Source organism: Ylistrum balloti, unplaced genomic scaffold, assembly GCF_031769215.1.
Source record: "Ylistrum balloti isolate Yb309-2 unplaced genomic scaffold, AGI_CSIRO_Ybal_v1 Utg369752, whole genome shotgun sequence".
Classification (NCBI taxonomy): Eukaryota; Metazoa; Mollusca; class Bivalvia; order Pectinida; family Pectinidae; genus Ylistrum; species Ylistrum balloti.
This window is the reverse complement of record NW_026781955.1, coordinates 339,640-366,612: the sequence shown is the minus strand read 5'-3', so window position 1 is coordinate 366,612 and position 26,973 is coordinate 339,640. Positions and strand designations below refer to the sequence as shown.

At 36.3% G+C, this 26,973-nt stretch overlaps 1 protein-coding gene across 1 annotated transcript; it reads left to right on the top strand.

Moving 5' to 3' along the window:
- Nucleotides 1–359: 359 nt before the first annotated feature.
- Nucleotides 360–26,943, top strand: LOC132543282 (uncharacterized). Its single transcript, XM_060206764.1, has 23 exons — nucleotides 360–429; nucleotides 1,746–2,596; nucleotides 3,037–3,116; nucleotides 3,432–3,475; nucleotides 4,260–4,459; nucleotides 4,732–5,075; nucleotides 5,890–5,975; nucleotides 6,341–6,430; nucleotides 6,800–6,922; nucleotides 7,367–7,489; nucleotides 8,016–8,090; nucleotides 13,038–13,168; nucleotides 13,480–13,566; nucleotides 15,224–15,313; nucleotides 15,803–15,931; nucleotides 16,811–17,009; nucleotides 19,688–19,828; nucleotides 20,274–20,359; nucleotides 20,897–20,967; nucleotides 21,464–21,963; nucleotides 22,911–23,288; nucleotides 23,678–23,825; nucleotides 25,557–26,943. The coding sequence occupies exons 2-23, from the start codon at nucleotides 1,763–1,765 to the stop codon at nucleotides 25,636–25,638; spliced, it is 4,041 nt and encodes a 1,346-aa protein (XP_060062747.1). The 5' UTR covers nucleotides 360–429; nucleotides 1,746–1,762; the 3' UTR covers nucleotides 25,639–26,943.
- The last annotated feature ends 30 nt before the right edge of the window (nucleotides 26,944–26,973 follow it).

Genomic DNA, 26,973 nt, shown 5'->3' with positions numbered 1-26,973 from the left:
TTCTACTTCAACAAGTATATATTGAAGAAAAAGACAGAGCAAAAGGGAGGAAAATAAACAGAAAAGAAATGTTTAATTTCGTTCTCACCGGAAGTCGTCAAATGCGGACTTTTTAATCGGGAGATCATTTATGTTGAACACCGCCATGGAGAGGTTTGTATTTCCTACTGCTATTTGATGATAAATAATATATGTATATATATATATATATAATATATATATTTATACATACATTACTGATAATGGATATCTAAAGTGATAATTGTTTTGAGATTTTATTGTGATTTTTTTTATTGATTTAAAAAAATAATGTTAAATATAGAATAAGGAAATTGATTCCAAGTCAAAACGAAAGTAGATTTTCCCACTAATCATCGTTTGATTTGGTGTATTTTCATGTCTCTGCGGAAAGAAACGGTCGCATAGAAGGTATTGTTACACAGCGTATTGAACTTTTACGTCATTCTTTACATCGATGTCACTTGTATTTTGTTGTCTACAAGGGATCTTAAATGGAGTTTTTATTTCATGTGGACGCCTTGGTTTTTTTTTGGCGAGCCTTTGCAAGCAGAATTTTAAACTTTTATAAACTAGTTTCATCTTGTATGAAATGAAAACAAATTTAACAGACTTTCTATTTTATAACTATTTTATGGAAGTTGCATTTTACAAGTTTAAAAGCAAAATGCCAAGGACCAAATCAAATGGAAACAGCCATTTTAATGTGCTACTTTCTGTTCATGACATTGTGTCTGTCCTTATGATATGATACTGATTTCTGGCTGGTGCAGCCAAAGAAAAATACTCCAGGATATATTACACTATTGACATACATATAAAAATATCACATAGGTAAATTCACTGAATTGGATTATTTGGTAAAAATTGAAGGTGTTAAACTCACATATACATATATACAATGAGTTATCGAGCTCAAAATTGGATACCATCATAATAGCAGATATACTATTTTTAGCAGATATGAAGCAACATTTTATGTAATCTACCTTAGGGGAGCTAAAGTAGAAATCTTTGTCCTGACAAAGCTTGGAAGGGTGAAACTATTTGACAAGTACCTATTCAATTTCAAACATATCCACTTCCTTGTCTATTGATATCTTTACCTACATATATGTATGCCTTAAAATAAGTTTTAATGCCAGCCACCAATGAAACAATTCCCTGTAAGAGTGATTATCATTTGGTGCTTCAATAAGTCAACAAAAGAATTAATTGTGGACAGGATTTTGTATAACTATACGTTTCTCTCTTTAACAGCAATATCTTGTCATTTCATAATTCAAAATCCTTTCTTCAAAGCATCTGTAAATATGACCATTTTATCCAATAGGGCCCTAAGGTGAAAGGAGTCATTTTCGTACAAAAATTATGGGTTTGGCCCATCCAGTGGCTATTCCTCATCATTTGGATGAGGGTATTTTAACTTAATTGTTTTAATGCGTTAAAATATTTCTGTTAGGAAATACTTAAGAATATTACAACATAATTGTGAAAAATCTTGTACTGTGAAGGCTGAAACATCCAGGTAAGTGATACATGCCTTATGGGCCTTTTGTTGGGAAGAATTTAGTACATCGTTTTTGTACGTAAGCCAACCTAGTGTTTTTGATGTACAGTGTAATCTTTAAGTGAGTATCTGAAAAAGATACAGAATGACAATTTAATCAATATATGATGCAGTGATGCAAACATGCATATTTTCTGAATAATGTATGCATGCTCAGTTCCAGCTCAGGTGTAGATGAGAATGGGCCAAGAAACTTCAAAGAAACCAACAAAAGGTGACTTATTGGTATCATCTGCAGATAAAGCAGATCAAAGGTCTGAAATGCAGGGATCATCAGTGGATCGATCTTCAAGGTCAACAGAGCATTTCAAGGTCAAAGATAACAGTAATGTGTTTCACCCAGACAAACCAATCACTTCAGCAGTGGTGACAGACACAGATGAAAAGTGTGATAGCACAGAGCAAAGACAGCATGGAGTAAGAGGTGAAGAATTCCACAATGGAATAGAACAAGGATCGCAGTTTGTTGAAAAAGACACATTGGTAGCACAAAGGTCTGGAGCTGTAGCAATGGACACAGCAGAACAACAAAGGACTGAAGTTGTAGTCAAGGACACAGGGGCAATGCCACAGTTAGGGACAGATGGTAATACACCTGCTTTATTACACACCAGCAGCAAGGAGCAGTCATATGAAGAAGAAGAACCACTCATTAAGTCACTCTACAATGGCCAATGTGTCTTTCCTAGTCAAGATGGTAAAGAAAGCTGGCAGGATGATGATGGGAATATCTCTAATGTGTTTCCATCAGAAGAAACTGCTCCAGTCCAGGGTACGTTTGTAGTCAAACCGGTCAAAGAAGAACCACTCTTTGAAAATAAAATGATGTCTGAGGAATGTCCAGTTAAACCAGTCACAACCATTACACTTGGTGTGCAAGATGACAAGGGAGATAATCCTGTTAATGAAGATGACAACAATAATCCGTCCACAACAGAAAATGATTGCGGACAACCATCAACTAACTTGAATGGCCTTTCTCCCAAATTACAGGAGGCTTACACTGAGGTAAATAAGTATCATATTTTCTTAAATGCATGCATTACACTTTTCTTAGTTTAAACTCAGTCAAGAGCTGTCCTAATTTTACCATGAAACACACAATTTGTAGTCGTTAGCTATAACCTGTATTCTGAAACAGGTTTTATTGTAACTGCTAAATCCTTTTTGAGCTGTTGTGATATCTGTAGTTATCATATATGGCCATTTGAATATCCATCCTGGAGTATTGTAACTCCTAGAAACAAAATCTGATCTAAAGTTTGTACATTCTGAGTATATATAGTCTAAATTTACAATATGTACATGTCATTTATCTACATAGACAATGAATAAATGATAAGGGAAAGTTTTAGGATCAAAACTAAGCTGATTCCAAACAATCAATATTTTAAGTGTATGAAGTTCATAATAGATTTCTTTTAAGTTTAAGTTTATGTTTTGTACAGTTTCAGGATCTTTTCAGTTACGTAAATGATCTGAAGTTATCAAATAGAAGAATAATGAAAAGACTAACAGACGAACAACAGTAAGTCCTGATTTACCTGAATATTGATATTTATTAGTATCATGTTCAAAAATTTATAAAAAATGATATTAAATTAGTTTTACATGATGAATGTAGTTGTAAAATGTCAGATGTTTAGGTTTCATTGTTGATGTATTGAAGTGTATGAAGCAGATTGAGGTCATAATGATCTAGTGAACAAAAATGTGCAGATACATAAATACTTATGTAGTATATACAAAATTACTAAACTTCCACATATATGTTGGTAAACCTATAAAGTTTCACTGTGTTCTTTTAACAGCTTGATTGGTGAGATCTCTTTTGTTTTTGTAGGAAATATAAAAAGACAACAGAGGATTCGAAAGCCAAAGTATCTGGTAAGATAGATCTATAATATCACTAACATACAAAAAAAAAAAAAAAAATGGCTGACAGTTCGCCATCTTGGATTTTGACAGTGAAAGTTTGTGATCACTATTTTTTTGGGAAGCATGTGATGGATCTCTCTTAAATTTTATATGTAGGTCCCCCACATCACCACTAGGTCCATAGTTGTTCCTTTTTATTTGCTTATAGGACTGATCAGAAAGAAAAGCAAAATGGCTTACAGGAAGTCATCTCAGATTTTGACAAGGAAATATTGTCATTGCACTTTCTTGGGTAATGCTGTAAGGATATTTTCACACATTGGTTACCTTTACTCTTTTCACTTTTGAATGATGGATTTGAAAAACGACATGATATACCATCTTGTATTTGACAATTAATGGAAAAATATCATAGCTATTTCTCTGACATGATTTCAAATTTCATATAATTAAGAGCATAAACAGAGAAATGAAGAGAAGGAAAAAAATCCAACTTTTGGTGAACAAATGAAGATCAAAGGATGACATGTTGCATGTACCCCTGGGATCTCTTGTTTTTGTTGAGATAGTGTCAAATGATAGTAATACTTTGCTGAATATGATGTGTACTTGTATAATGTACAAGTGTATTTGCATGGAAATGAAAATAAAGATGTTATTTCTCAGGTTATTGACAACCATGTAGTTTTGATGATAATTGATCATTATAATTTTTTTCAGTCATATGTATGTCTTTTCTGATATATTTTATTGTTAATATAATTGCTATAAAATGACTTGTTGGTATCTGTAGACCTGGAGGAGTGTGTTACAATCCTGGAAGATCGGGTCACCCAGAGAGAAGGCCAGATTAGAAATTTCAAGGGTATCATACAAGTCCTTCTACAGAAAGTCTCTCTTCTCTCCTCTGCTCTTGCGGATATACCGGGGAACAATGGCCAAGGTTATGAGGGACTATCATCTGAGGAGGAAGATGGAGAGGAAGAAAAGGAGGTACATAATAAACTGATGTTTGGAACTAAGTGTCAGTATAGAGTAATGGATTAACTCATGATCCTCTATTCTTTGAGTATTAGACTTTGATCAGATCTTACACTGACAGTATGTAAATTTCATGACTGGATAAAAGATAACTTTCAAATTTTGTTAAAACTGTGTTAATGGTTATGATTGATTGTATAAGCAACATTTGTTGTGAAACAATGGATACAGGGATGAAGATTTTTCTGACATACATAACTTTATGTGACAATTGCTTATTAAAGGATTTGGAAAAAAAATACATGTTGCCCAAGCCTTTGACTGACAAACCAGAGACTGCAGTTACTGCTCTTAAGCATCGTCAGACTGGTTACCAAGGTGACAAGGCCGTTACTGGAACTGACAACCGGGTTGACTACGACGAGCCACGATCATCAAAAGTGTTAAGGAGAGCCTTGAAGGAAAGATCCAAAACAAGGATTACAGGAAATTCTGGGAAATCTTCTGAAACTTATTCAAACACAGGAATGGTACACCAGAAGGAACAAAAGTTGCAGAATGTTCAAAAGGAGGATAAGCCCGCCCAACAGGAAGCAACTAAAAGTGAAGACACTGTAACAACACCAAAGTAAGATGGAGTTAAGTTGATGTAGAAAAACTTAAAAAAAGACATTTAGTCACTGTATCATTATTACAAAGTAAGGCGAAGTTAGTCAATGTATCATTATTACAAAGTAAGACAAAGTTAGTCAATGTATCATTATTACAATGTCATACAGAGTCAATTGACATATCTGTAAAACAAGGTACATTTTTTAATATAAAGTTCAGTAAATATCAAAATACATGCGATGTACATACATGTAAAACTATGTAAGACAAAATATAGTCAGTATATTAATGTTACAGAGTAAGGCAATGTTTAGTCATTATATCAATAATACACAGCAATACTAAGTTTAGTCAACATAGCAGTACAGGTAATATTAACTTAAAGTAAGACAAAGTGTAGTCATTGTATCAATAATATAAAGTGATTAAGACAAAGTTTAGTCAATGTAAAAATAATATGAGATAAAGCAAGGTTTAGTCAATGTAGGTCTAATATGAAGTAAGAGAAATGTTTACTCCTGGAGTAGTAATAGTTTGATATCATTACCAAAACTGATTATAATTGTTTTGCAACAAGTTAAAGTATTGTTTGCAATCAAAGGCAGGCCTTTTATACAATGGTTAATTGAAATACATTGTATAGCAAAATATATTATAATTGTACCCAATTTTTTTTTTCATTCGATGTACCGGTATCTTAACTAACTAAAATGTGTAAACAGAAAATAAACCAGTATAGTTTGAAGAGCACAAAATAAAAAATTTGTACACTGTATGTGAACCAGAAACCACAATATATAAACTTCAGCCAAACCAACTTCCTGTTTTAGAACAAAGGAACCAAGAGGTAGAAAAAAATCCCCAAGACAAGTTCCAGCTCAGAATGAATTCAGAAATACCTTGACTGAAGTCACCAGTAAGGATATATCTAATTTTCCACAGTTAATATTGATGTGATATGATTCTCTCCTTTAACTGCTGTTTTTGAAACTGTTTCTGGTGATTGGCAGAATCATGTTGTTACACATACATGTGTTAGAATATCAATATGATGTAATTTTCTGCACAAAACAAAATTATTACTTTTCTAGAGAGCACCTTACAAAGAGAGTGACTAATTTTATACTTTAATCATTAGAAAATAGTTATTATTGTGGAAATTTTTGTTGAATTCAAGTTTTATAAGTGATTAGAGCTCTTTTAAAAAGGAGATTCACACCACTTATGTGAGCTTCATATATCCTTAAATACAATAAGACAGTGTAAAATTTTTATTGATAGATTTGACAAAGGAATCCAGAAATACTCCTACACCTTTTAATATGGATATCAACAGTTGGATTCATGAGGCTAATATGGAAATCATCAAAGGTTTGTACACAGATTTGAATTATTGAGTTAGCCCAGATTAGACTGGTTTTACGGACAAAGTATTTCAAATTTCAATATGTTTTAAACCTTTTAACTTATATATTTTTATAATAATTGTGGGTTCAGAAGTGTTTTTGATTTGTTTTTGGAAATTAGTTTAAGAGATGATTAGAGAATGGAATATTAATGATTATGATGAAATAGGATAAAAAATCTTCACTTTTTTTAATAATTTTATTTATTTTGTAACACATACAAGGTGATTTTGTTACATCATTTTTGATTGGATGGTTGTTAATTTCTGTGTTGACAGACTCTCTGTGATTGGTTTGATTTTACCTTACCTATTTTGACTTAACTCTCCTACAGGCAGTGAGTCAACCTCTCCGATTGGACATGGCCCGAACGTTGTTCTTTGTCTGGACATCTCCCAGAGTATGGAAGGAACACCGTTTTTTAACATGATCCAGGGTGTACTCAAATACATTGATGGTCAGTATTCCTGTGAAATATGTATTTTTTTCCAGCATATTTTTTTTTTTTTTTTTACATCAGATCATTCTCAATTTTGACAGAAATCAACAGCAAACTCTTACAATAATATTGTGAGCTAATCTAATTCAGTAACCTGTTATTTGGTCTCTAGATTCAGAGCAAAATCTACTGCAAAATTGCTCCTTTTTCAAAATCTTTTTTGATAACTGTTAAATGGAAATGTAAACCACATTCCAGTAAACAATTAAAAATACAATACTTAATTCTCTTAAAATGATAATAGTACTAGCTTCTATTCTATTATCTTCTTACAGTATCTTGAATAAAAGAACTTTTATCATAGCCCTGTTATAATGTTATCAAGGAGAAAATCATTGAAATAAATGTTGAAGTAGTTTTGTCAGGTTGAGTCTGATATTGTTCATCCTGGCTGTTTTACAGGAGTGGAGAACATACGCCTGTCTCTTGGGTTACAGATCAATCTTGCCATTGTTACATTTGGTCACAAGACTGCAGTGATTCACCACCTCACAAATGAGTTTTCAGTTATCCGTGACACTGTTAGTAAGTATATAAACCTGTACATTGTTGTATATATGTTGTTTATCAGATCTCTGTGCATCTTTCATACAAACAATTCACTATTCAAGTGATTAAATATGAATTTGTGTTTTTCGATCATTCTCATGTCTTATTACAGTAATTTCCATTCTGTTGAACTAGCAAAAATTAACACTTCTTCATTCTTTTCTAATTCACTTTATGTAAGATAAATGTTGATGGGTAGCGCAGTGGTAATGCACTTGCCTTTCATCTAGACGTCAGGGGTTCAATTCCCAGAACAGACGTGAAAAGGGGTGGGGTCACTGCCTGACCACGTGGGTTTTCCCTGTGTACCCCTGCCGCACGCTGCCATGTGGACAAACAAGAGTGATTAAAATAAGTTGAAAAAATTGTTTTTCTATTGTTGTAAAATAAATGAATTTGATTTTTATGATTATTATTATACATATATTTTATAATGTATGAAGCACAATACTGTGAGTAAATATTTATGTTTGTTTTCTAATTCTGCTGTTTGCTTTCACAGGAAACCTGACCACAGGTGGCACAAGTCCCCTTACTGCTGGCCTTCTGCTGTCTACTGCTGCCTCAATAGGCCAAGGTGGGTAGTCATGGTTACAAGTCAAACACATTCTGTCTGTTTGTAAAATCGTTTGTATCATTATCATCAGAGATTCTTTTCTAGAAATGTTAATTGTATGATTGGTTGAAAAATTTTATCAGAGGCAAAATTGCCTTGAATGAAATTTGAAATATCATAAATTTGTTTAAATTAATGTTTTTTCTTCTTGCGTTCGCTAATGTACTGTGAAATATTTACTAAAATATTGGCTTTGATTGTTATAAAAACTGTTTTTGGTAATTGGACCTGTTATTTTCAATATGATCTTAGCTGTTCATAGAAGATGAAGCCACAATAAACTAAAGATGAAGGAAACTCGTTATATAGCCATGGTGCATTTAGTTTTACAAGCCTTTATGTATCTCATGTCTAAAATAGCAATAATAGCTTGACAAGCCATTTGGATCTCTTGTCTTCAATTTTAGCTTGACAAAACTTTTGAAGCTCTCGTCTCCATCAGCAGAATGGTTTTTTCAGGCCTTCTAGACCATTTGTCTTCAATAGCAATATGGAACCTCTTGTTGGCTACAATATACCTACCATTAGAACCTCCTGTCTGTGTTGGCTATATACCTACCATTAGGACCTCCTGTCTGTGTTGGCTATATACCTACCATTAGGACCTTCTGTTCATGTTGGCTATATACCTACCATTAGGACCTCCTGTCTGTGTTGGCTATATACCTACCATTAGGCCCTCCTGTCTGTTTTGGCTACAATATACCTACCATTAGGACCTCCTGTCTGTGTTGACTACAATATACCTACCATTAGGACCTCCTGTCTGTGTTGGCTACAATATACCTACCATTAGGACCTCCTGTCTGTGTTGACTATATACCTACCATTAGGACCTCCTGTCTGTGTTGACTACAATATACCTACCATTCAGACCTCTTGTCTGTGTTGACTATATACCTACCATTAGGACCTCCTGTCTGTGTTTGCTATATACCTACCATTAGGACCTCCTGTCTGTGTTGGCTACAATATACCTACCATTAGGACCTCCTGTCTGTGTTGACTATATACCTACCATTAGGACCTCCTGTCTGTGTTGGCTATATACCTACCATTAGGACCTCCTGTCTGTGTTGACTATATACCTACCATTAGGACCTCCTGTCTGTGTTGACTATATACCTACCATTAGGCCCTCCTGTCTGTGTTGGCTACAATATACCTACCATTAGGACCTCCTGTCTGTGTTGACTATATACCTACCATTAGGACCTCCTGTCTGTGTTGACTATATACCTACCATTAGGACCTCCTGTTTGTGTTGACTATATACCTACCATTAGGACCTCCTGTTTGTGTTGACTATATACCTACCATTAGGACCTCCTGTCTGTGTTGACTACAATATACCTACCATTAGGACCTCCTGTCTGTGTTGACTACAATATACCTACCATTCAGACCTCCTGTCTGTGTTGACTATATACCTACCATTAGGACCTCCTGTCTGTGTTGGCTACAATATACCTACCATTAGGCCCTCCTGTCTGTGTTGGCTACAATATACCTACCATTAGGACCTCCTGTCTGTGTTGACTATATACCTACCATTAGGACCTCCTGTCTGTGTTGGCTATATACCTACCATTAGGACCTCCTGTCTGTGTTGACTATATACCTACCATTAGGACCTCCTGTCTGTGTTGACTATATACCTACCATTAGGACCTCCTGTCTGTGTTGGCTATATACCTACCATTAGGACCTCCTGTCTGTGTTGACTACAATATACCTACCATTAGGACCTCCTGTCTGTGTTGACTATATACCTACCATTAGGACCTCCTGTCTGTGTTGGCTACAATATACCTACCATTAGGACCTCCTGTGTGTGTTGACTATATACCTACCATTAGGACCTCCTGTCTGTGTTTGCTATATACCTACCATTAGGACCTCCTGTCTGTGTTGGCTACAATATACCTACCATTAGGACCTCCTGTCTGTGTTGACTATATACCTACCATTAGGACCTCCTGTCTGTGTTGACTATATACCTACCATTAGGACCTCCTGTCTGTGTTTGCTATATACCTACCATTAGGACCTCCTGTCTGTGTTGATTACAATATACCTACCATTAGGACCTCCTGTCTGTGTTGACTACAATATACCTACCAGTAATGACCTCCTGTGTGTGTTGACTATATACCTACCATTATACCTACCATTAGACCTCCTGTCTGTGTTGACTATATACCTACCATTAGGACCTCCTGTCTGTGTTGACTATATACCTACCATTAGGACCTCCTGTCTGTATTGGCTATATACCTACCATTAGGACCTCCTGTTCGTGTTGACTATATACCTACCATTAGGACCTCCTGTCTGTGTTGACTACAATATACCTACCATTAGGACCTCCTGTCTGTGTTGGCTACAATATACCTACCATTAGGACCTCCTGTCTGTGTTGGCTACAATATACCTACCATTAGGACCTCCTGTCTGTGTTGACTATATACCTACCATTAGGACCTCCTGTCTGTGTTGACTATATACCTACCATTAGGCCCTCCTGTCTGTGTTGACTATATACCTACCATTAGGACCTCCTGTCTGTGTTGACTATATACCTACCATTAGGACCTCCTGTCTGTGTTGACTATATACCTACCATTAGGACCTCCTGTCTGTGTTGACTATATACCTACCATTAGGACCTCCTGTCTGTGTTGACTATATACCTACCATTAGGACCTCCTGTCTGTGTGTTGTATATACCTACCATTAGGACCTCCTGTCTGTGTTTGATATATACCTACCATTAGGACCTCCTGTTTGTGTTGACTATATACCTACCATTAGGACCTCCTGTCTGTGTTGACTATATAGCTACCATTAGGACCTCCTGTTCGTGTTGACTATATACCTACCATTAGGACCTCCTGTTTGTGTTGACTATATACCTACCATTAGGACCTCCTGTTTGTGTTGACTATATACCTACCATTAGGACCTCCTGTCTGTGTTGACTATATACCTACCATTAGGACCTCCTGTTTGTGTTGACTATATACCTACCATTAGGACCTCCTGTCTGTGTTGACTATATACCTACCATTAGGACCTCCTGTCTGTGTTGACTATATACCTACCATTAGGACCTCCTGTCTGTGTTTGCTATATACCTACCATTAGGACCTCCTGTCTGTGTTGACTATATACCTACCATTAGGACCTCCTGTCTGTGTTGACTATATACCTACCATTAGGACCTCCTGTCTGTGTTGCTATATACCTACCATTAGGACCTCCTGTCTGTGTTGACTATATACCTACCATTAGGACCTCCTGTCTGTGTTGACTATATACCTACCATTAGGACCTCCTGTCTGTGTTGGCTATATACCTACCATTAGGACCTCCTGTTCGTGTTGACTATATACCTACCATTAGGACCTCCTGTCTGTGTTGACTATATACCTACCATTATACCTATATACCTACCATTAGGACCTCCTGTCTGTGTTGGCTATATACCTACCATTAGGACCTCCTGTCTGTGTTGACTATATACCTACCATTAGGACCTCCTGTCTGTGTTTGCTATATACCTACCATTAGGACCTCCTGTCTGTGTTGGCTACAATATACCTACCATTAGGACCTCCTGTCTGTGTTGGCTACAATATACCTACCATTAGGACCTCCTGTCTGTGTTTGCTATATACCTACCATTAGGACCTCCTGTCTGTGTTTGCTATATACCTACCATTAGGACCTCCTGTCTGTGTTGACTATATACCTACCATTAGGACCTTCTGTCTGTGTTGGCTATATACCTACCATTAGGACCTCCTGTCTGTGTTTGCTATATACCTACCATTAGGACCTCCTGTCTGTGTTTGGACCTCCTGTCTGTGTTGGCTACAATATACCTACCATTAGGACCTCCTGTCTGTGTTGACTATATACCTACCATTAGGACCTCCTGTCTGTGTTGACTATATACCTACCATTAGGACCTCCTGTCTGTGTTTGCTATATACCTACCATTAGGACCTCCTGTCTGTGTTGACTATATACCTACCATTAGGACCTCCTGTCTGTGTTTGCTATATACCTACCATTAGGACCTCCTGTGTGTGTTGACTATATACCTACCATTAGGACCTCCTGTCTGTGTTTGCTATATACCTACCATTAGGACCTCCTGTTTGTGTTGACTATATACCTACCATTAGGACCTCCTGTCTGTGTTTGCTATATACCTACCATTAGGACCTCCTGTCTGTGTTGACTATATACCTAACATTAGGACCTCCTGTTTTGTTGACTATATACCTACCATTAGGACCTCCTGTCTGTGTTGGCTATATACCTACCATTAGGACCTCCTGTTCGTGTTGACTATATACCTACCATTAGTACCTCCTGTCTGTGTTGACTATATACCTACCATTAGGACCTCCTGTCTGTGTTTGCTATATACCTACCATTAGGACCTCCTGTTTGTGTTGACTATATACCTACCATTCAGACCTCCTGTCTGTGTTTGCTATATACCTACCATTAGGCCCTCCTATCTGTGTTGACTATATACCTACCATTAGGACCTCCTGTTTGTGTTGACTATATACCTACCATTAGGACCTCCTGTCTGTGTTTGCTATATACCTACCATTAGGACCTCCTGTCTGTGTTGACTATATACCTACCATTAGGACCTCCTGTTTGTGTTGACTATATACCTACCATTAGGACCTCCTGTTTGTGTTGACTATATACCTACCATTAGGACCTCCTGTTTGTGTTGACTATATACCTACCATTAGGACCTCCTGTCTGTGTTGACTATATACCTACCATTAGGACCTTCTGTCTGTGTTTGCTATATACCTGCTATTTGACCTCTTTTCAGTGATGGCCATTCTTACTTATTTCCATTCTATTTCTAAGGTAAACATGGAATTACAATAGGTGGATATGCTCAGCATCCTAGAGTCATAGTATTCACAGATGGCCGTGCCACTCTTGAGTCCAGACTCATTGGGGAGGATGTTCCACTTGACGGAGATTTCTCCTGTGAGGTAACAAAAAAGTTTTAAAAAATAATTATGGGTCAAATTTTGGCCAAATGTCACTTTACTTTCAAACTTACTTACAGTAAAAGGTTTATTAAAGATCACAAACTCTTAATTTGAGATTTGCTTAATACAAGTGTTTGTAGTCATTTCTATCTCAAAAACAGCCATTATAAATGTTTTTTTAATAAATCATGTTGGAAAAAGAAGGCTTGGTAAAGAAAAAAACTATAAGATGTATGGTTATGCAATATTTTTGTGTAGCCATCCAGCTTTTTATTATTAAGATTTCAAATAGACTGATTTGTTATTCATAGGTCCTGTGTAACATGTTGGGTGTATTAGAAGATGCTAGGAGAAGGAAGCTCACAATTTCTTATGTACCGATGGGAGATTTTTTCCCTGTGAGTATTGTGTAAAGATGGTCAAGGAAATAGGAGTGTATGGTGTCATAAGTCTTTTGTGTTCAAAATGTCTTCTGATCAGAATAACAAAGAAACCAAGGTCAGAGTATTAATATTACAAGCACAAATGTATAGTCATCATAACTCATTGTATATAAATTTCTTCATCCAAGCTACTACAAAATGTTCAGCCTTCTCTGATGGGGATCTATGCCTTAATTTCACCATTAAGGTGTCAAATTTGAAATATCTAATTCAGTCTTATGCGGAAGTTGAAACACTGGTGTATTGTAGGTAAGCACTCATCCAGGGTGATAGCTATTAAACAAAGAACTCCGAAAAATGTTTAAAAAATTTTATGTATGGTTTTAAACAAGGTCAAAACATTGTAGCTTTGCTTTGTCTAGTAAGCAGTAGTGTAAATAGTATGGAAGAGTACAGTTCAGTACAGTACACTTAGGTTGAGTAAAGAATAATACTACAAAATTGAAGGGATTCATGGTACCTCTGAATTTAATTCAATTTTCGTAAACTTCAATTATTGTATATTCAGTATATAATGGGATTTTACTTGGAAGTTCAACTGTGTAGAATTTTAACAGATTACAAAACCAGACCATCCTCCATGGCATTCATACTGTGGTAAATTCAAATGAAATCAGAGTGCCACCTTACAGTCTGCAATTTTTAGCTAACCTGGCCCAAAGGTCCAAGTGAGCTTATGCCATAGCGTGGCGTCCGGCGTCCAGCATCCGTCTGTCCGTCGTCACCTGGCGTCTGTCTTCATACGTCGTTATCATATTTGGCTGGAAGGTTCCTTTCATAAAGTCCAACAAATTTTGTAAAAAGAAATGACCTTGACCCATATTCAAGGTCACAGATGTCAAATATGGTAAAACCTTTAAACAACTTCTTCCATAATACTGGAAGGCCTAGAATCACTATATGTGGCTGGAAGGTTTCTTTGATGAAGCCCAACAAAGTTTGTGAAAAGAAAAGTCCTTGACCCATATTCAAGGTCACAGAGGTCAAATATGTTAAAACCTTTAAATGATTTCTTCCAAAATACCGGAAAGCCTAGAATCATTATATTTGGCTGGATGGTTCCTTTGATCAAGCCCAAGAAAATTTGCAAGAAGAAATCACCTTGACCCATATTCAAGGTCACAGAGGTCAAATATAGTAAAACCTTTGAACGACTTCTTCCATGATACTGGAAGGCCTAGAATCATTATATGTGGCTGGAAGGTTCCTTTCATGAAGCTTACCAAAGTTTGTGAAAAGAAAAGACCTTGAGCCATATTCGAGGTCACAGAGGTCAAATATATTAAATCCTTTAAATGACTTCTTCCAAATTACCGGAAGGCATAGAATCATTATATTTGGCTAGAAGGTTCCTTTGATCAAGTCCAAGAAAGTTTGCAAAAAGAAATCACCTTGACCCATATTCAAGGTCACAGAGGTCAAATATGGTAAAACTTTTAAACAACTTCTCCCCAAATACCGGAAGGCATAGAATCATTATATTAGGCTACTATGTTCCTCTTACAGTGTCCTACAAAGTACAAAGTCACAGGGGTCTTATGTGTTAAAATGTTTAAACAATTTCTTCTGAAATATCGAAAAGCCTAGAATAATCATATGATTGATATTACAGAGGTACATGGAACAGGTTGCAGAAATGACTGGAGGAAAGAGATATCCATTGGACCAGCTTGATAAGGCTATCAGACACAATAAAAACTTTGTAAGTGTTGGTGTGTAATAGTGCTGGGATTTAGACACAGTAAAAACTTTGTCAGTGTTGGTGTGTAATGGTGCTGGGATTTAGACACAGTAAAAACTTTGTAAGTGTTGGTGTGTAATGGTGCTGGGATTTAGACACAGTGAAAACTTTGTGTTATTATTAGTATGTGATAGAGTTGGGATTTTCAAAGGAAAAACTTGAAATATAAAAGCAGCTCCTTTTATGATCATCTCAGGAAATTTTGTATCTTTACATTTTTCAGCTCTTATGATCTCTGAGAAAACTGGAACTGCATCTGTTCTTGAATGCTTTGAAATATTGAATACTTTATTTATTGGAAAAAATTTTGTCATTTATTTGATTTGTATAGAATAAATATTAATTCAGGTTTAATATTTGATATGTTTGCAGTTTGATTGTCACAAATCTGCTGCCTTGAATTGATTTAAACGCTGAAAAATCTCAAAACAAACCAATATATATATTCAGGCTTTTGCTGTGAAGTTGATGGAATACATAAAAGAAGCAACGGGTGGCAACCTTAAGGATGAAAATCTCAATAGACTTGTCTTAACAAGTGTAGCAAGCAACGACCCGTATGTCACGAAAGACGACGAGGTAAGTGGTACGTCAACCTGTTTGTCACAAACGACAACAAAGTAGGTGAAGGATCAACCTGTTCATCACAAATGATAACAAGGTAGGTGAAGGATCAACCTGTTTGTCACAAATGACAACAAGGTAGCTGAAGGATCAACCTGTTTGTTACAAATGACAACAAGGTAGGTGAAGGATCAACCTGTTTGTCACAAACGACAACAAGGTAGGTGAAGGATCAACCTGTTTGTCACAAATGATGACAAGGTAGGTGAAGGATCAACCTGTTTGTCACAAATGATGACAAGGTAGGTGAAGGATCAACCTGTTTGTCACAAATGATGACAAGGTAGGTGAAGGATCAACCTGTTTGTCACAAATGATGACAAGGTAGGTGAAGGATCAACCTGTTTGTCACAAATGATGACAGGTAGGTGAAGGATCAAACCCGTGTGTAACAAATGACGACAGGTAGACGAAGGATCAACCTGTTTGTCACAAATGACGACAGGTATGTGAAGGATCAACTTGTTTGTCACAAATGATGACAAGGTAGGTGAAGGATCAACCTGTTCGTCACAAATGACGACAAGGTAGGTGAAGGATCAACCTGTTCATCACAAATGACGACAATTTACATGTAGGTGAAGGATCAACCTGTTCGTCACAAATGACGACAAGGTAGGTGAAGGATCAACCTGTTTGTCACAAAAGACAAGGAGTTGGAAGATAAAGTAATGACTTGCTCATTTGCTTATTGACCCATGGACTAGGAAATCTATTTAGCTAAAGAATATTGACATTCTGGCTCAGTCATCAGCCTTATCTAAAATCTATTTTTAGATGACTGCAGATAACATGAATGAACTATGGCATGTTGCTTTGTTTCATTGATTATAGGAGGAGATTTTGGAGATAGTGAGCAAGGTTGATGACCTTGAGAAAGTATCTGACAGTGACTCTGATGGTGATGAAGGTCATCATGAGTTAGAAGATGACATGCTACCCCTAGGATCAAGAGTCAGACGAGGCCCAGATTGGTCCTGGAATAATCAGGACTCTAACATGGCTGGGACAGTAGTCAGCCATAAGACTAATGGTATGATGTCTTGATGTCTGTAAACTGTTCAGGAATTTAGATGTATGGTGAGTGATAAGGGGTCAGAAAGGGCTGAATGAAGGGGTGGCAGTGCAGTAACTTAATTGTTGGGGCATATGACCTCAGGTGAAGATCCATGGTGTGTATTATTCAATGCCTGCTTTAGGTGGTATGTGACAGTCTGTGTTGTCATGGTTGTGTCCTGTGCAAGTCACTTTAGTCTATCAAGTTATTACTTTGGAAAGCTTATGATGGGCCTCATGCATGTTGTTCAGTGAAGTAGCTTCCTGCTGCAACAAGAAGAATCCACTGGTAAAAGACTTAGGCTGTTCACATTGCAGTAAAGCCTGCAATCAAACAAACAAACAAACAGGGATGTCTGAGCAATGCTTATCAGTGATTGATCTGGATGGTGTGTACACTGAATACGTTTTATTTCTTATATTGATTTAGAATGTTTGAAGAAATGTCTGAAAATTTACCAAAAAGATTTCTTTATCATACAGTATTACATTGAATATCTATGATCTGTGATTTTAGTTCAGATATAAATATTTTAAGCCCACCATCATAAGATGTATACAAATCATCTGTCTTTCATGCTCTGTTGTCCATCTATCCATAAATAATTCTTGTTATCTCTATTTCTTTAGAAGGATTTTCCTCAAATTTCATGTCTAGGTCCACTTGGTCCCTAGTTGTGCCCTTTTGTTTTTGGGACTGAAAAAAAAACTAAATAAATAAACCACCATGCTTGACAGGTTGCCATTTTGGATTATAACCATGAATAAAAGATTGCTACATGTATTACTATTTCTTGAAAATACAAGATGGTCCTTTCTCAGATTTCCTATGTGGTTTTCCCAGGGTCCCTAGAATGGCTTTTAAATTTTTGACATGACCAGTATAACAAAGTGACGGGCAGGCTGCCATTTTGGATTTTGACAATGAAAGTTTGTTATGATTATTTCTTTAGAAGTATTGTCTCGATTTTTCTCAAATCTGTTTCTGAGGAGGAATTTTCAAATTACCATAGATTTTTGCGTATAGTGCGCACTTTTTCAAGCTAAAACTGTCGTGTCAAAAAGAGGGTGCGCATTATACACAGGAACATGCCATTCTTGGGGTTATCATAACCCAGTTCTGTGTTCGCCATATTGGATTACCTCCCTTCACATAGTTATATGTAAAAGTTGTGGGTCTTATATGATAGTTTGGAGATAAAAACAACAACAACAAAAAAGTAAAATGAAATAAATTTCGAATATTTTAAACATCGGTCATTCATGCTAGCATTACGGTGAATCTAATTTTTTTTTTTGTTTCCCGTCATTCGAATAGTGACGGTCTTACTATTGGTCGGGGCTGTAGTAGCGTCTGAATTTCTGCTTCATTTTGATGATGTATCAAATGAATTCAATGAGTCCGGAAGTTTTTGTGCGATTGTCGTTCTGTTCATAAATCGGACAGCCCATCCCACAGATGCCCAAAGTTGGTGACCCCATGACCTCTCTTGATCTGCATGGCCCGCACGCACAGTTCTGTTGTACTGGCAGCGATGCCGGCATCTCGGCGATCGCATACAAAGTTGAACAGCTCTCTCTCCATCTCTGGGTGTTTCGCTGTCGCACCTATGTCAGCCCTTCTGGTCAGTGGTTGGGACTTTAGACGGTCTTTTTTTTTCTTCCGTGCCTTGATATTTCACTCTGAAATGTCGAAGTGGCGACCGGCGGCACGAAACTCAAGTTAATGGCGTTCGCTGTTTCCTCATGTCGAAGTCGGTGTAAACAATCTATAACTAAGTACCTTCGGATACCGCGGTATGGACAGATATGGGGACAAGGTATGATTGAAACTTTTCAGACAGTTAAAACAACATCGTTTTGTTAGCAATAGTACGTGTTCAGCCGAAGCCGGGTGTCATCAATCTCCTCATACTCAACGTGTTTGTTACCTGTTAAGAACCGTTAATTATCGAATTAGCCAAGCCTTTCATGCTTGTTAAGTTAGGTACCTGTGTGAATTTGTTTACATAAGGTAATTAAATATGTTAGGGTCACGATGACTGTGGTTTCCTCATTATCAATGGATCAAACCACAACTGTTTTATCGCGGCACCACTAATCAATTAATCTTTTTGTAGAAAATCTTTTTTTTTTTTTTTTTTTTGAATCTGACCCTAAAAAGTACCTGCGCACTATACCCGCAAATTTACGGTATATATAATTAAGAATGGGAGAAAGTTTTAAAAACAGAAAGACCAAACACTGGTGGGTGCTAAGATTCCTCTTATATCTCCTGTTTAGAATATGGAAGATTAAAGTTTCTATAGTAAAATATTATTATGACTGGACAACTCAATACTAGCTGCTTATTCATTAAGTGAAACATTTGAAACCCAGAGGGCACTCTTGACAAAAACATTAATTTTGAAGTATAGATATATGACCTTTGATCTTTTGACCTCTATGATGGTTACTGTTGAGGTATAGATATATGACCTTTGATCTTTTGACCTCTATGTTGGTTGCTGCTGAGGTATAGATAAATGACCTTTAACCTTTACGCCATGTTATGGTTGTAGGTGAGGTGACATAGTGATGACTGTATAACATTAATGTTTAATAATAGATATATGCAGTATATATGTGTTTGACCTTCATATTTTTTACCTTCAGGTTGGCTGTATGTTATGTGGGACAATGGCTACCGAAACAAGTATTGCTATGGCAGAGGAGGGAAGTATGACATTATACCAGTAGATGAGCCACGCACTCTTGCAGGAAAATCAATCCAAGTAGGATGTATGGTTAAAAGAGGTTTGTCTACTCATCAACCTACATTTATCCTGCAATAGTTCTGAAGACCCAACATATTGTGTCGTGATCAGTGTCAGGAGTGGGCTTTTCACAGGATGGCACTGTTACTGGAAATAGAAAATTTGTTCCCCATCAAACTTGAACTTTTCACTGTGCTTGTTATTTTTGGGTTTCATTTCAAATTAAAATGTCACTTTCGGTCAAAGTCACAGTTACTGTAAATGGTTTTGACACAATACCTGGAGTTCTGCTCCATAACTTGAGTTCTGATACTGGTCTATCTGAATATTTTAGCTAACCCCTGGACAATCAACATTTTGGGGATAAGTGACATTCAGTGATACCTTTGGTTTTGATCTAAATGTTAACCTACTTTCAGCTAAGAATTTCATTTTACATGTACCTGTAATACACAGGATTCAAAATATATGATAAATGTTTGTAGGACCAGACTGGGACAAGGGAAACGTAGATGGTGGTGAAGGAAGAATGGGCAGTGTGATCCATGTCTACCCGAACAATAGGCTTCTGGTAAATATATCTGACACCTCATCCTTAATGAACATTCGGGTAATGATTTAAGTGTAATACATGTACATGTCTGATCCAGTGTAATACATGCACATGTCTGATACAATGAGACACTAATGTGTCTGTCATTTCTTTTCCTGAACAGACACTAGGACAACATACTGTAAGTTGATACATGTCTGACCCATTAAGATACTAATGATAAATATGTCTGACATGTCTTGTCCTGATCAGCCATTAGCTGGAACAGTATACTGTAGTGTTATTCATATCTGATCCAGCAAGACACTAATGATGATAACATAATTATCTTTGGTAATGCTGAAGTATAATATATAACCATATGTTTACATACATTGAAATATATGATTTTTTTTTTCCAATTTGTCAACTTGACAGAATTTCCTATAGTAGAAATTAAAGCTACCTCATAGGAGTCAGAATCCAAACCTTAGTCACTGTACTAGGACTACCAGCTGCTATAATGTACATAAGAAATATATATGTTCCAAAGTTAAACTAATGTAATTTTGACAGGTACGTTGGCCAAGTAAAGCGATACTAGATCATAATTACGGCTGTGACAACAAATTCGAAGTTACAATGTGGTATGTATTAACTTAATGTAACAATTCAACATCTCTAGACTGAAAACATTTTCTCTGTAATGTAATATTTGAATTTTTGTAATCATGTCATGAAATACAGAACAAATTTCACAAAATTAGGTACAACATTGCATTGTATATCTGGTATTTACCGCCATGGATGAACATACATTCTAATTGTCATATCTCATAACTGAAATGAGTGATTTTCAAAAATCTACTTTTCAAGAACTATAAGTTCCATAACAATAAAAATCTTAATTTCAAGCACTTTTTCAGGAAGAAAATACTGCCATATGAAATTTCATCTGTTGAAATATCGGCTTTTATTATATACAATTGTATTCTGTTTCTTTGTGAAAAAAAAAGAAAATTTAGGTAAGACTGTAAAATATATATTCATGGCATTGAAAAAAAAATTAATTTTTAGACTTGTATTAATTGGGGAACAGCACAAAATATATATATTTCATGTTTGATCTGAATTTAATTTTAGTGATCCATCAGAACAGCTAGCTCATATGATGGAGGCCTCATATGGTGGTGCTACAGCTGGAGCCTCATTGGGGGCAACAGGTGGAGCCTCATGGGGGACAACAGGTGGAGCCACTTTGAAGACAACAGGAAGTGATGAGAAAAGTCGTTCCGTAGAGAAAGAAAAGGAAGACAAAACTGCAGATACAAAAACTGATGATTACATTGCAAAACTGAACAGACTTAACCAAAGAAACGTATCCTCATTAGAAATGCCACCTGCATCAGAATCTGCATTATCACAAGTGACTGAAAGCATTCCTAGTAGGACACAAGACAGGTCTTCAGAAATACAAGCACCAGTTAAACGGTTGTCCTCTGGGAGACATCATATAGGACGGTCACCTGCTGAAAGTTTACCCAGTGACTTGTCCCATTCAGAAAAGTCATCAGAAAGTTCCCAAATAGAGCACTCTAACCTAACAGACAGACATTTAACAGACCATGGTATTCTTCCTACAGGTAATGATCAAAGACAATTCAATGTTTCTGTGTTTCCTAAAATAAGTTTTATATTTGTGTGATTTGGCATATTTTTCCTAGAGAACTCTTCTGTGTTTGATATAAACAATAAATAAAGGAAGATTCCTTATATGGTGGTACACCTTATCAGATTTATCATTGTTTACCTAGGATTCTGCATCTAATGATCCAGCTAATGAGGCAAGATGAAATATAAAATAGTTGTCAACATGTTTAAGTCTTAATGTCAACAAGCTGAGACCTGTCCAGTTAGGCCCAACTTGATCAAAGCTTGGTTAGAATTCACCACTGGTTGGTGAAAATTGTCAAATATAGATAACCAGAATTAGGAACATATTTTATTATTTCACAGCTGTAGATTGTTTGAGACAGGTCTGATTGATATTTTTTTATGTCAATTTGGCTTTGAAAATTCCTTGTGTATTCAGAGAGAACAAATGATATATTGCACTAGCCGCAGATTAACTCTAACCTGGCATTGAATAACTAGGGTCTGATATATATCAAACTTATAACCATACTTTTTTGACAGTTCCTGTATGTTTATCTACCGTTGTAACTTTTTTCTATTGACATAACCATGTGGAAAAAATTTCAAGACCTTTGTATGTTCAATATGAGATTGTGTCAGATTTTTATGTCGTGACAATTTTGTGGGTGAGGTGTAAAGGGTGAGCCATACAGTGTTAACAGTATCTGTCTGTCCTGTCCCATTACATCACATCCTGTTCCAAATCAGTGTCATATCTTGAGAACCTCTCAATAGATAGTATCATAACATCACCTAAATTGATTTTTTCTTTCTGAAGGAGCAAGGGAATTCATATCTTGCAGGCATTTTTTTTATTATCATTATTTTCTAATTTATAAGAATTCCATGTAATCCTCAATACTGAGTAATTATAAATTTCATTATTTATCAACAGAAGGTGGTATAGTCACTGCTGGTGTGTCACCTAGAACAGATAACATAACTGGTGTTACGGACAACGTAACAGGTGTTACAGACAACATTACAGGTGGTAAGGACAACGTATCAGGTGTTACGGACAACATTACAGGTGGTAAGGACAACGTAACAGGTGTTACGGACAACATTACAGGTGGTAAGGACAACGTAACAGGTGTTAAAGTAGGATGTAACCCATCTGTTGTAAAACTAAATCCAAACGATGACCGTGACTCAGAAGAAAAACCAGACCAGCTTGGCAGACAGCCCCACCCAGTAGTAAAACTTGATTCAATCCAATCAGGGGGATATTCTGGAGTCAGAAACACTAGCATGGGTACCACACCACAACCAGGTAAGACCGTAGAAACAGGATCACAATTCCTGTCTTTAGCAAGCAGGATGTCTGTTGTTATTGTAATATATCAAAGGTCAAGGTCATTGTTGTTTGTACATTTGATAACATCTTTTGAAACTAATACTAATAATCTTTATTGAGGGGAGGGGGGAGCATTTTGTGTCACTCAGACACATATCTAGTTGATGTTTAAACATAAATATTCTGAAATCCAAGGATTACCATTTTTTTTAAAACCAGGCCATTCCGGCCAGCATTCAAACATATACATGGTTAGGTCATTTGTTGACTACTAAATGTTCATGCAATTTAGAAGGATGATTACTCTTAATCATTAAACATCAGTGTATAGTAGCCTAAATATATATAACACATATTTATTACAGATACTACTAATGAAACAGCTGGTAAGGTTACGTGGCAATACAGAGATGAGTATGGAGGCTGGATATGCTACTCTGAGGAGAACAGCAACAAAATAGAAAAAACCTTCACCAAGTCGAAAAAAGGAATGACTGTTATCAACGGGGGCAAGTACGTACAGTTTTAGGGGACAGAGACGATTATCATCAGTGGCAATTCCATACAGAGTTAGGGTAGAGTTACAACGGGGAAAGTATGTACAGTGTTAGGGCAGACTTATCAACAGGGGGAAATATGTAAAGTGTTAGGGCAGAATTACAACGGGGGGGCAAATATGTACAGTGTTAGGACAGACTTATCAACAGGGGGCAAATATGTACAGTGTTAGGGCAGACTTATCAACAGGAGCAAATATGTACAGTGTTAGGGCAGAGTTATCAACAGGGGTAAATATGTACAGTGTTAGGGCAGACTTATCAACAGGGGGCAAACATGTACAGTGTTAGGGCAGACATATCAACAGGGGGAATTATGTACAGTGTTAGGGCAGACTTTTTAACAGGGGCAAATATGTACATTGTTAGAGTAAATTTATCAACAGGGGCAAATATGTACAGTGTTGGGGCAGAGTTATCAACAGGGGCAAATATGTACAGTGTTAGGGCAGAGTTATCAACAGGGGCAAATATGTACAGTGTTAGGGCAGACTTATCAACAGGGGCAAATATGTACAGTGTTAGGGCAGACTTATCAACAGGGGGCAAATATGTACACTGTTAGGGCAGACTTATCAACAGGGGGAAATATGTACAGTGTTAGGGCAGACTTATCAACAGGGGGCAAATATGTACATTGTTAGAGTAAATTTATCAACGGGGGGGCAAATATGTGCAGTGTTATGGTAAATTTATCAACTGGGGGCAGGTACAAATGTACGTACAGTGTTACAAAGTTAGTGGTGTTGTCTTAGATTTAGAATCTGAAAAATAAACTGCAAGAATAATAATTTTGAGAATATATACATGCCAAAGATTGAGATATGACCTTAATTTTTTTTTCTTTATGCTCACCTAAAATAAATGTTTGTAGGGAGCAAATAGTCACCACCATGTCTGTCTGTCCATCTGTCGGCCTTTCTATCTGTCCCATCATGTCTAGAGTATCACTTTGCCCACAGTTAAGCAAGGATTATGAAACTTAGTGTATACACCAATGCTAAGACAATGTGAAGTGTGCCAAATTCAAGGCCTACAGTCTCTTAATTAGAAAGTTATCACCCTTTGTTAACATATTTTGTGTCTAAGAGCAAAACATTAACTTGCATGCATTTAAACAAAGATAATGAAGCTTGATGGATATATTGATCATGCTAAGAAGATCTGTAGTGTACCAAATTCAGGGCTCTCCTTCCCTCACTTATAGAGTTATTGCCCTTGGTTAAAAATTTCTTGTCCAGAACATAACTTTGATCAAAGTTAAGCAAAGATCATGAAACTTAGTGTGTAAATTGATGATACAAATACAATTTGCTGTGTATCAATTTCAGGGCCCTTAATCCCTTAATTACCGAGTTATTGCCCTTTGTTAAAAACATCTCGTCCAGAGCATAACTTTGCTTGCATATAAGTTGGGATAATGAAACTTGGTGTATACATTGATGATTCAAAGACAATATGTGTGTGCTGATGTTAGGTCCCACTACCCATTAATTACAGAGTTATTGCCCTTTGTTGAAATTTTGTGTCCAATAAAGTTGTTTTCTTGGAGCATTCATCAGTTTTACTGATATTCTTGTTGCTCTACTAAGGTTATTATCCCTGTGTAAAGATGTGAGTGACTGAAATGCAATCTTGTATTAGTTACAAACATTTTACTATGTATGTCAACCTTTAATGTTTACAGACATAGAATCCTGTTGGCCAAAATGATGCAGGTCCACACCACTACCAAACACATGACGTCTGTCAGACGCCAGGTCAACTGAATGATTAGACACCACTACCAAACATATCATGGGATTCTACGTCATAATGGCTGCCAGGCACAAGTCAAGAGACGTGTGTCAAGACTGTGGTTACCTTTACAGCGACACATCGGCTATCAAAATCAGTTATAGAATATAAGTCAAATTGTGTTTGACACAGTATTTTAATTGAAATTACCAACATCCATGAAAAATTTAAAGCTATCAGTCACATGTATGTATTTAGATGTTGGACTTACTTATGTTCCCCCAAACTAATTGATTTTACCACCAATTTTTTCTTTTATCATTCCTCCACTTTCTGTCCTAAAGTTTCTGACACTTTTCTCCAAAATTATAAGTTGAATCTTCACCAAAATTTGAGGGAGTGATACTGGATATGCCCACAAGTTCTGTTTTCTGATTTGCAAGATGGCTGCCTTTTTTTGCTTCCTGGTTGCCTTATATTTTTTCACTTTGAAGTTTTGTTCTATTCATTGAGATGAGAATTAGTGGAAATGGTATCAATAGGACACCAGTTTATGATGGTGTAAAAGAAAGGAAATTGACACCAAAATGACTACCAAATAGAGGTTTCTGATTGGTTAAAATTTAGACATTGTTCAGTTTTAGTGAAATATGGTAGATACATGTAGGTGTTGTATGACTCTGAAACACGTTGGTGATGTTTGTTTTCTAATGGGACATAATTGCCCGCCAGGCCCCGATTGTTCAAAGACCAGATAGAGATAACCTGTGGTTGGTGGAAAATTTCAAACATGAATTAAACAAGAAAATTTTTTTATCGTTTCACAAGTCAGATTGCTGTATTTTGAGAGATAATTTGCCCTTGAACACTGTTGTATTTTCAGTGGCAACAATTTTGATTTTTCACTGACCACTGGTTAACTCTAACCAACCTTAGAACAACCAGGCTCAGGGAGTCGGTTGAAGGTAGGTATATATCAGGGATCCCTGCTAGTGTCAGGTTTATTGTTTGAAGGTGTATGTGAATCTGTTTCGCAGACCTTTCTTCCCTATGTTAAAGTACTTTAAAGCATTATTCACAGCTGAAGAAGAATAGTTTGATGGACTTATGTAACGGGTCCCATGTCAGTTAATCCTTGACATTCTAACTGATGATATAATTTGTATTGGTATTTTTTATGAAACAGAAGAGTTTTCTAATTATCTCTTACTGGTGCATGTTACATAATGACTGTGATATGAATGAAGTATAATTTATATAAATGTTATTAAAGTATGTTTTTATATGATAATTTTGACATGGGTACTCCTGTGTATAAAGAGCTATTTCATTTAACCTTGCTTAGATAGTTGCTTTCTGTTCATTTT

Bases quoted from the DNA above. Each gene is read 5' to 3' on its own strand.
- LOC132543282 (XM_060206764.1), top strand. From the start codon at position 1,763: ATGAGAATGGGCCAAGAAACTTCAAAGAAACCAACAAAAGGTGACTTA. The intron at 5,976-6,340 runs GTAAGGATATAT...TTTTATTGATAG, and splicing joins TACCTTGACTGAAGTCACCA to ATTTGACAAAGGAATCCAGA. The intron at 20,360-20,896 runs GTAAATATATCT...TAATTTTGACAG, and splicing joins ACCCGAACAATAGGCTTCTG to GTACGTTGGCCAAGTAAAGC.